This window comes from Cricetulus griseus, chromosome 3 (genome assembly GCF_003668045.3).
Source record: "Cricetulus griseus strain 17A/GY chromosome 3, alternate assembly CriGri-PICRH-1.0, whole genome shotgun sequence".
NCBI classification, from domain to species: Eukaryota; Metazoa; Chordata; class Mammalia; order Rodentia; family Cricetidae; genus Cricetulus; species Cricetulus griseus.
In genome coordinates this window covers 52,915,228-52,926,458 of record NC_048596.1, presented here as the reverse complement: position 1 = coordinate 52,926,458, position 11,231 = coordinate 52,915,228, and the positions used below count along the sequence as shown (strand labels likewise).

The following is an 11,231-nucleotide window of genomic DNA, read 5'->3' as shown; positions in this document are numbered from 1 at the left end:
GGCATGGCGCTCGGGAGTCGGTGGCGACCGCCACCCCAGCTGTCGCCGCTGCTGCTGCTGCTGCTGGCGCTGGCAGCGGGCAACCGTGGTCTGGAGTTCGGCGGCGGCCCCGGGCAGTGGGCTCGATACGCGCGCTGGGCGGGCGCGGCGAGCAGCGGCGAGCTCAGCTTCAGCCTGCGCACTAACGCCACGCGGGCACTGCTGCTCTACCTGGACGACGGCGGAGACTGCGACTTCCTGGAGCTGCTGCTGGTGGACGGGCGCCTGCGGCTGCGTTTCACGCTGTCTTGCGCCGAGCCCGCCACGCTGCAGCTGGACACGCCGGTGGCCGACGACCGCTGGCACATGGTGCTGCTGACCCGCGACGCGCGGCGCACGGCACTGGCGGTGGACGGCGAGGCCCGCGCCGCCGAGGTGCGCTCCAAGAGGCGCGAGATGCAGGTGGCCAGCGACCTGTTCGTGGGTGGCATCCCACCCGACGTGCGCCTTTCTGCGCTCACGCTCAGCACTGTCAAGTACGAGCCGCCGTTCCGCGGCCTCCTGGCCAACCTGAAGCTGGGCGAGCGGCCACCGGCTCTGCTGGGTAGCCAGGGCCTCCGCGGCGCGGCTGCCGACCCGCTGTGCGCTCCCGCGCGCAATCCCTGCGCCAACGGCGGCCTCTGTACCGTGCTATCCCCCGGCGAGGTGGGCTGCGACTGCAGTCATACTGGCTTCGGCGGCAAGTTCTGCAGTGAAGGTGAGTCCCGGAGCCGGGACGAGATGTGTGGACCAGGGTCTGCTGGCCTGTGTTGGGGCGGGAGGCCGAGGGAGAGTGCGCCCCAGACGGCCATGGGGCTCAGGGAGCCGGTGCAAATGAGTGAGGGCCTGAGCTGTTCTAGGGGAAGCCAGGAGGCCGGTGATGTGGTCGTGGTTAGGGGCGTGGCCAGAGTGAGCCCTCACAGGACCTGTGCATGAGGTCCAGAAGGGTCCAGAAGGCCCCGGGCCTGTGAATGGATGGGAAGGTCTTGTGGGTGGGGCCCGCTCGGGCCGTGCCTGTAGGCGGGCCCGTGAGACAATGGGTGCGGACCTGTAACGCTGGGCGGGGCCTCGTGGTGGCTTTAGACAGGGTTGGTGGCCCGCCTTTGAGGTGCAGTGAGAGGAGTCCGAGTGGGCAGGGCCTTTGAGAGACTGGGCTTTCCTGGCACTAGCTGCTGCCTTGTGAGAAGGACTGATCTGTGAGGCCCGGACCGAAATCCGCGTGTGGACCCACACCAGAGGGCGGAAAGGGCTATGGGACACCGATGCTGTGACCTAAGAGGCCAGGAGGACGGCAATAGTGGATCTTTTCTGTCACAGGATCTCCAGAGTTGCGTAAGAGGGTGGCTGAGGTTCCTGACTAAAAGTTGACCTTTTTGGTGATGGGCCAGGATGGCAGGCAGTCTCTTCCAGGTGCGAGACTGGGAGGCGAGATTTGTGTTACCAACATGGAAGCCCTTTCCAGCTTGGGGCTGGGATGGAGATTATAGGGCTAGATAAGGCTAGGAGGTGGGACAGAATTTGGAATGGGCCTTGGAAGGAAGATGTTGGGGCCTCTTCCACCACCACAGTTTGTAAGAGAGGTGTGCCTGGCTGAGCTCATTGACAGGAGAAAGAGGAGGTTGGATGGAGGGCAGCTAGGCTGTGCTTTAAAGGGATGAAGGAAGGAGCCGCTTTTATTTTGGTGTGACTGAGTGGTCAGAGGAAAGATTTTTCTCCATTGATTTCGGGGTGGCTCTGGGAATGGTGTCCTCAAAGCTGTGTGCATGTGGTCAGCATCAGAGCAGCTAAGTCTGCAGATGTAGCCCTGTGTATGGAAAGTCTGTTCTTCAGAAGTTTGTGTGTTTGTAGCTATGGTAGATGAACAGGAAGGAGCCATGTGTGATGGGTGCCCAGGCATAGTCCCAGCAATTGAGAAGTGGAGGCAGGAGGGTCAGGAGCCTAAGGTCACTCTCAGCTACATAGGGTTTGATGACAGCCTGGGCTACACAAGACTCTGTCTGGTTTTGGATTGTTTTGTTGGGCTGTGTTCTGGGATGCATCTTTAGGAACTGAGAGTATTAGCATGACTCCTTCACGCCTTTTCTCCAAGGAGCTCAGGCGCTCCCTAAACTGTGAAACCGTGCAGAGGCCTGCGAGTCTGCCAGTGTGTTTTGGGGGCATATGTGTGAATGGGTCTGTTTGCGTTGTTCTTACTGTCTGGAGACTATTGCCTAGCAGAGTGACTAGAACACAGCTGTAAGAGTTTGCACCCACGTGAGGGTTCCCAGGTGTATGTTTCACTGAGAGACCTCAATTTGGAACTTATGAGAAATTTCCAAAACCTTAACTTTATTCTCCATTTATTCCTATGACCCTCCCCGCCACCAGCCTTCCTAAGAAAACAGGTTGTACCATCTTTCTAATTTAAGGAAGGGGAAATTTGAGCTAAGGAGAGGTTATAGTAACTGCTACGTGGTCCCGCTGTGGTAGAATTAACTCTAGGTATATGAGAGTTGCATTGAGAGGCATGTTGGTCAATCCATTCTCTGAAAGCATCCATCTGCCAGAGGCCTCCTGTGAACTAAGTGTGTGCTCCTGAAAGTGTGTTGTGTGATGATATCTAAGATGTGTTGAAGTTTTTGTGTGTTTGAGTGGGTGTGCTAGAGTCAGATGAATGCTTGGGTCTGCTGAGCAGAGAGAGATGGCTATGCGCATCTGAGCCACCGTGTGTGACAGCTGGCAGAGGTTCTTGTGTGGATACGGTGCGTAGATATCTCTGTGTGTGATCTGTTGAGAGAGAGGTGCTTTGTCTGATAAAGGGCAGGATGTGTCTGTGTTCTCTGCACCTAATATAGTACTCAGCAGCTAGTGGGTGTTTGATTAAGACTTAGGGAATGAATGGAGAGATGTGAATAAGTGCCTCAGAGAATGAAAGCTTGAAGTGAAGCCATGTGTGTCCTTGAAAACTCGCAGGGCATGTTTTGGGAACTCTGTTGCGGGGCGAATGGGTTGGAACCGCTGACTATACCTGACAAGTGCAGCCAGAGCCCCCGACCTTCTCTCCTGCCCCTTTCTGTCCCCTGCCTTATTTATTTTCCTTGTGTTTGTTCTTGAGTCCCTAAGCAACTCCCCTCCCCTCAAGCCAGGGTTTCTCTGTGTGGAACTAACTCTGTAGACCAGGCTGGCCTCAAACTCACAGAGATCTTCCTGCGTCTGCCTCCCGAGTGCTGGGATTAAAGGTCCCAGCCCAGCCCTAAGCATTTTTTTTTTTGTAATAAGCAGTGTCCATTCATTTCTTCTAGCACATTCCTGTATTTGTGTCTGTGTGTGTTTGTGTGTATTTGAGACACTCTTGCTATGTAGCCCAGCCTGGCCTCAAACTCATGGTCATTTCTCCACTTCAGTCTCTGAGTGCTGGGATTGTAGGTGTGTGCCGTCTTGTTAGGCTTTCCTCCAAGACATCCCAGTGGTGTCAGAAACATCATCCAACAGAATCTGCTTCTTTTTTTTTTAATTAAGATTTTATTTGCCATTAGTGTGTATCTGTACAGGTGCCCACAAACCATAGCACACGTGTGGAGGTCAGAGGACAACTTTGTGGAGTTGGTTCTCTTCTTTCTAATTTCCCATGGATTCTGGAGCTCAAACTCAGATCATCAGGCTTATGTGGCAAACGCTGTTAGCTCACATGTGTATGTGTGACTGGCTGCATGTAGGTATGTGCACCATGTACATGCCAGGTGCCCCTGGAGGTCAAGGAGTATGTCAGATCCCCTAGAGCTGGAGTAACAGAAGGTTCTGAGTGAGAATGAGAACCAAAGCTGGGTCTTCTGGAAGAGCAAATACTGTTAACCATTGAACCATCTCCCCAAACCTACATTTTAATTTTTTTAAAAAATGTCTTCCTCTTATTTATTGTGTGTGTGGGCACTACGCATGCCACAGCACACTTGTGGAGGTCAGAGTACAGCCTACATGAGTTGTTTCTCTCCTTCCACCATTTAGGTCCCAGGGATTGAACTCAGGTCACCAGGTTTGGCAACAAGGACCTTTATCCATCAAGCCATTTTTTTCTGGTCCTTCTAGTACATTCTTATCCACCTGAGGAGGAAGAACGTGGCCTCCTACTGTTAGCTGTTGAGGTGAGGACAGGAAGACTGAAGAGACAGGTCCTGGCAGATTTCTGAAGTCTCAGAATTAGTCCTGAGCCTCCTTTGGAAGCTATACGTACTTCATTATTACCTGCTTTGAGTGGTTCCCAACTTTTTCCGAAATCAAGGGCATTTTTAAAAGTTAGTATTTCACAGTACAACCTTCCGAAGAGTTAGTTATTATTTTTATATGTGTTTGTTGGGAAAACAAATGACTCAAAGCTCTCATGAATTCAGAAAAGTGTTTAGATGACTTTGATGTTGTATTCAGCATTGTGGTTAATAAAATATACATTAGAAAAAATAGTTTTAGCTTTATAGGCAAGATGTACCAATTTGCCTTGAGATGTTTGGTATACATATGGGTTTGTGGATGTTTTGGAAACTCCCCTGTAATTTCTTGGGGTCTGGGTTTACCCACCAACATGAGAACACACATGCCAGAATATTTGCTGCTTGCTTTCTCTGGGGCATCTGGCCACATGTAATTGCTGACAGAGCTAAGGAAGAGTGGCTGAGCACCTGTGTACCTGCTGCTGACTGTGTGACAAAGTTGGGGTGGTGTAGATGGGATTTTGCCATGGTTTATCCAGCTGTTCTTCCTCATGTCACCTAATGTGTGGAGAAGGGCCAGAAGCATGATCAAGGAAGAAGGGGTATGCAGGGGTGTGTGGGGGACCCCAGATGGAATCAGGTGTACACTTTGCTTGGGAGACAAAGGAAAGAACTGTTGATGTGTGTGCTGTGCAGAGATGGACACTCTGTGCCCTTGGTGGGCTGGTCATTTAATTCAACAGCTGTGATCAAGGCTCCCTTTGTGGTGTGCTGCGGCCTATGGGGAAGTCAGAAGTGAGTGAGATGAACTGTCTGCTCCAGGAGTTGAATGTTTAGTTGAGAAAGTAGATAAAAAGTCAGTCCAGTGAATGGTTAAGAGAGTCTGCATTCAGGCCTCTTGGGCAGTGACTTCAGACTTGAGCACCCATCTGTCTGTGAGGGCATGTAATAATAGTACCTGATCAAATACTCACTGCAACAATCCCAGTTAGTGTATATGAAGTCATGTGTCCCAGAGAAAATGCTCAATAGGTACAGGCTGAGCATCTTCAGTCCAGAAATCTCAAGTCCAAAGTGCTTTAAAAGCTGAGATGTTGAAGGGTACTGACAGAATGTAACAAGAGAGATCTTCCACACCAACCTCATTAGGTAGACTAAAGGGTAAAAAAAATGGGTGCAGTGAAAACACTATTAAATCACCTGCTGGCTATATGCATGGGTATATGTAAAACAAGAGAATATCTCATTTAGACTCAGATCCCATCCCTCAGATGTCCCAAACATTTCAGATAAGAAACAGCATGCAGCCTGGAACTGGAGAGATGGCTCAGGAGAGGGCACTTCTTGAAGAGGACCCAGGTTTGGTTCTCAGCACCCATACTAGGTAGCTCACAACCCTCTGTAGCTCCAGTTCTAGAGTATCCAATGCTTCCAATCTCCATGGACACTTGGGCACACTTGGTGCACATAAACTCATACAGACATATACATATAAATAAAAACAAATAGATAATTTTTAAGGACTATTCAACCTCCAAGAGCAATAAATAAACAAAATCCCAAAGCACAGCACACAGTGTGGTAACTGCCTAGAGATATGGTAGGCATAGTAGTGTCGTGATTAAACAATAGATTGCTATCCAGGTATGGTGGTATTTCCAGCATTTGGGGGGGGTGCACGGCAGGAGAAACACTACAGAATTGAAGCCAACTTCGGCTACATAGCAAGTTCCTGGCTAGCTTGGGTTATATAGTGAGACCTGGTGTTAAAAACAAAAACATGGCCATCAAGATGGCTCCACAGGTAAAGGTACTTGCCACCACACTTGATGTCCTGAGTTCAATTTATAGAGCTGTGGTAAACATGTATGCACATGCACACTAAATAAAATGTGTCTCTTGTAGCCAGCACAGTACTGAGAGCTCATAGGGACAGACTCTAAATAGTTTTACTATATTTATTTATTTATTTATTTATTTGTGTGTGTGTGTGTGTGTGTGTGTGTGTGTGTGTGTGCGCGCGCGTGTGTGCGTGCTCGCAAAGGTATATATGAGTAGTACATAATTAGTGGGAGTAGAGTTTTAAGAATTTTTATTTCATCAGTACTGGGGATTGAACCCAGGGCCTACTACATGCTAGGCAGGTGTCCTAGTTGTGAGCTAACTTCCTCCTTGTCATTCCTATAAGCAAAGTACACTGGGTCTCAAGGAAGGGAAGCGTTTACAAGTTGTGAGGACTGGTAAATGGGGTGTGAACTGTTATTTGGGACTCTATGAAGGGAGTAAATGTGTATTTCATCTGTAGAAGGGCACCCAGCACTGGGGCAAAGAATACAGTTCATGGCAGGAGAAGTTGAGGCTTCTGGTTTAAATCTTTCATATAACACTCAGTGGATGTGAACTGGCTATGGTGCACTGGCAAATAGGCACACAAAGGATTTTTTTCTTTTTTTAAAGATTTTATTTATTTGTTATGTATGCAACATTCTGCTTTCATGTATATCTGCACACCAGAAGAGGGCACCAGATCTCATAACGGATGGTTGGGAGCCACCATGTGGATGCTGGGAATTGAACTCAGGACCTCTGGAAGAGCAGTCAGTGCTCTTAACCTCTGAGCCATCTCTCCAGCCCCACACAAAGGGTTTTGATCAGGTGTGTGATGAAGATAAGAACTGTATCTAGGAGTGAAGTGTTGAGGGATTCCATATAGCAGTTACATGGTAGAGAAATGAGTTGGAAGATAGTTTAAACAAGAAATTTTAATCACATTTATTTGTATATGTGTCTATGTGCTGGCTAGTGAGCCCCAGAGGTCTGCCTGTTCCCCCCAGCCCCCAGCACCAAGTGCCAAGATCACAGAGATGAGCCGCTACACCTGAGTTCTGGGGAATTGAACTCAACTATTTTGTTTGTGAGACAAACACTTTACTGACTGAGATGCCTCCTGCCCTGAACTTTGGTTGTTTTGGAGTTGCCAAGGAGGGTGACGGCAGCTAGCTGCACTGGTGGACAGCTGGTGCTGAGCTCAAAGCTGTGGGAAAGATGCTGTCTTTGTGTTGAGGTGGGAAAGGAGACCAAGAAGTTTCTTTTTTGCACGGTTTGAAGGATAGTAAAGAGATGAGAAGGGGAGGGAGTCCAGAAGGGGATAGGGTTTGGGACAGCAGACCATGCCTGTGTGGAGTTGTAGTGGCCCTGGGCCTTCCTTAGACACAGCTATCCAAGTGTTTTCATTCCTGTTGCTGTAGTAAAACACCCTGACAGAGATAGTCCATCACTGGGCAGCGTGGTGCGTGCAGGAACTTTTTATTTGTTTTTTTTTTACTTTTTAAATAATTTGTTTAACTTTATGTGCATTGGTGGGAATGTGTCAGATCCCATAGAACTGGAGTTATAGACAGTTGTGAGCTGCCATGTGGGTGCTGGGAATTGAACCCAGGTCCACTGAAAGAACAGTCAGTGCTCTTAACCACTGAGTCATCTCTCCAGCCCTGTTTCTTTGTTTTATAAGACAGAGTTTCTCTATGAATCCTTGAATTGCCTGGAACTCATTATATAGACCAGGCTGGTCTCCAACTCACAGAGAGTGCTGGGACTAAAGGTGTGTGCCACCATGTCCGGCTGTGTATGGGTGTTTTATCTGCATTTATGTCTGTATATCACACTGGTGCTGTGTCCAAAAGGGCCAGAGGAGGGTGTCAAATTCCCTGGAACTGGAGCTATAGATGGTTCTGAGCCACACATGGGAACTGAACCTGGGTCTCTGGAAGAACAGCCAGTGCTCTTAATCGCTGAGCCATCTTTCCAGCCCATGTGTTTTGGAGCTTCTTAGGGGCTGTATTTCACCAGAAACTGGTAACCATTTCAGATCCAAGGGCTACCGTTTCTTTCCTAAGACAGGTGTGTGGAGGGCACACATGTGTTTTTGGGTCTGCTAGGTGTTTTAGAGAGGGGTCCATGAGACACAGAAGCAGGAGAACCTGTGTTCTGAGCTCCTGGGAAGGAACTCATCCCGGAGAGTCAAAGCACAAAACTCATCAAGGCTGAGAACATCTTTCTTTCTTTCTTTCTTTCTTTCTTTCTTTCTTTCTTTCTTTCTTTCTAAAGATTTTATTTATTTATTATGTATACAACGTTCTGCTTCCATGTACACCTACACACCAGAAGAGGGCACCAGATCTCATAACGGATTGTTGTGAGCCACCATGTTGTTGCTGGGAATTGAACATAGGACCTTTGGAAGAGCAGTCAGTGCTCTTAACCTCTGAGCCATTGCTCCAGCCCCAGGCTGAGAACATTTCAATGGGAAATCTTTTGTTTGTTTGTTTTGGGACAGGGTATAGCCCTGGCTGTCCTGGAACTTGCTCTGTAGACCAGGCTGGCCTCAAACTCAGAGATCCGCTTGCCTCTGCCTCTGGAGTGCTGGGATTAAAGGCGTGCGCCACCACTGCTGGACTCAATGGGAAATTTTATCATACCTCTCCACCTCCCTGAGCTTTCTCCCTGAGGACTCAGGAGGTCATGGGTTAGTTACCCTAGGTGTCACTCCAGATGGACTCACGTGGTCTCCCCAGATGTGGCACTCCCTGCACTGTTGTTCTTGTGAGGTCTCAGAGCATGGTGTTGATTGTTTACAACTCCCCGCACTTACTCTTTTCCTGTCGTCATCACTGTCCTTGATAACAGACCTGCTGGAATTCTGAGTTCATGTCAGGTAAGATAGTGCCATCCCTGACGCCATCTGTCCTCTGCCAGGCCATCAAGAACACATGTACATGCAAATTGGGATTAGGTCAGAAATATGACATTCCCCTGTCTGCAACAGTTTCTAGGGCCTGTGGTCCTGATGCTGCCAGGGGTGAAAGGGATGCCAGAAAAAAGGATGAACCTCTCTGGGGAGTGTTGCAAAGCTGAGCTGGGTGTTCCCAGGGAAAGACAACAGAGTGGTTGCTTGGGCTGGTAGCTCTAAGGCCCGACTTTCTGCTTGCTAGCCAAGTGAACCTGGGAAACTGACTGAGCCATGGAACACAATGTTCTAAGTAGCCTTCCCAATGATCAATAGGTTTACTGTGGTTCTTTACCCCAGTGGCCAGGAGGCTTCAAGGAGAAGATGGCACGAGGCTAGACTGTGAAGGATGACTGAACCAGAGGGAGTTGCCATAAAAGAGGAGTGTGGGGCTTTGCTGCCAGGAGTGTGGGGGATATGAGAGAACTGGTGTCTCCTGCATGGAGAAGCAACAAGAGTGGTTGTGTTTCTTGGGAAATAAAATACAATGTGGATTAGCATTCTGGAAGCCTCTAGCAGTTTTGACTCTTAGGCTAAGAATGTACATCTCAAGATGTTTCCATCCTACATTGGGTCAAAGTAAGGCTGGGAGAAGTAAGAGATGGGATCTGGTTTTGTTTTGTAATTTATACAGATACATATATATCACTTATGACATATAGTTGAGCATGACCTTGAACTTATTATCCTCCTACCTCCACCTTCTGAGGGCCGGGATGCACCACCATGCCCCATTTTGCAGTGCTGGCGACTGAAGCCAGACAAGTATTCTACCAACTGACCTGTATCTTCAGCCCCCACTGGAGGTTTTAAAGCTAGAGAGATTTAGAATAAACTAAAATGTTTTTAAGACAGGCTTTCTCTCTACATAACTGGCTGTCCTGGAACTCACTATGTAGACTAGGATGGCCTTGAACTCATGGAGATTTGCCTGTCTCTGCCTCTTTTGTTTGGTTGTTTGTTTTCTGTCTCTGCCTCTTTTTTTTTTTTTTTTTTTTTTTTTTTTTTTTTTTTTGGGTTTTTCCAGACAAGGTTTCTCTGTGTACTTTGGAGCCTGTCCTGGCACTCGCTCTGGAGACCAGGCTGGCCTCAAACTCACAGAGATCCGCCTGCCTCTACCTCTTGAGTGCTGGGATTAAAGGCGCGCGCCACCAACGCCCTGCTAAAAGTTTTTAAAGATTTAATCCAAGACTAGACATGGCAACATTTATTCTTATTTTATGCACATTGGTGTTTTGCGTACATGTATGTGAGGGTGTCAGATCTTGGAGTTACAGACAGTTGTGAGCTGCCATGTAGGTGCTGGGAATTGAACCTGGGTCCTCTGGAAGAATAGTCAGTGCTCTTAACTGCCGGGCCATCTCTCCAACCCCGCCTCTAAGATTTTATTAAATTTATTATTAATATTATTGTTGTAGTGTGTGTGTATGTGTGTGTGTGCATGTGTGTATACATGATTGAATCCTGGGGCAGTGTGCATGTCACGGTGCTCATGGAGCTCAGAGAACAACCACGTGGAGTTAGTTCTTTCCTCCCACCTCTGTATAGGTTTCAGGGATGGGACTCAGGTTGCCAGGCTTGCATGACAAACACCTTTACCTACTCAGCCATCTTGCTTGTTCCCTAGACTCAAATTTGATTGTCTGCCACCAACAGTGTGACCTTGGATACATTGTTTCTGCATTTTCCCCTATGTATATATGTGTGTGTGGCATTCATGCTTGCATATATATGCGTTTGCACATGTGTGCAAACATGTCTGTGTGTATGTTGACCTTGTGTGTCTTCCTCAATTGCTCTCTACGTTATGTACTGAGTCAAGGTCTCTCATTGAACTAGAACCTCCCCATTTTGGATAGTCTGGCTAGCCAGTTTGTTCCTGGGATTCCCTGTTTCTATCTCCTCCTGTGTTATAGGTTATAGGTGAGCTACCATGCTCACCTAGCTTTTATGTGGGTCCTCGGAATCTGAACTCTGGTCCTCTCAGTTGTGGACATGAGCCATGGAGCCAGCCCTGCCTCTGCTTTTGGACTCTTGGTTTCCTCATCTGTAACAGAGAGGAACAGTCATTTGTATTCAGGGGTTATAATAGTAGTGGTGGGTACAAGAAATGGCACACAACAGGAGCCAGGCCTACTTTAGTCCTCAGAACACAAGAAGTGTTATTATGTTATTCACTCAACAAACAGCAATGCCTTTTACAAGCCAGGAGCTGAGCAAGCAGCTGGAAGTAGAGAGGTGAA

General features: G+C 48.3%; 1 protein-coding gene across 9 annotated transcripts in view; it reads left to right on the top strand.

Moving 5' to 3' along the window:
- Positions 1 to 3: 3 nt before the first annotated feature.
- The window catches only part of Nrxn2 (neurexin 2), a 103,611-nt gene continuing 92,383 nt past the window's right edge, over positions 4 to 11,231 (top strand). For all 9 annotated transcript variants that reach the window (XM_035442011.1, XM_035442013.1, XM_035442014.1 and 6 more), the window contains exon 1: positions 4 to 736. In XM_035442011.1, coding sequence (XP_035297902.1) covers positions 4 to 736 — 733 coding nt within the window. The remainder of the gene's footprint in view (positions 737 to 11,231) is intronic.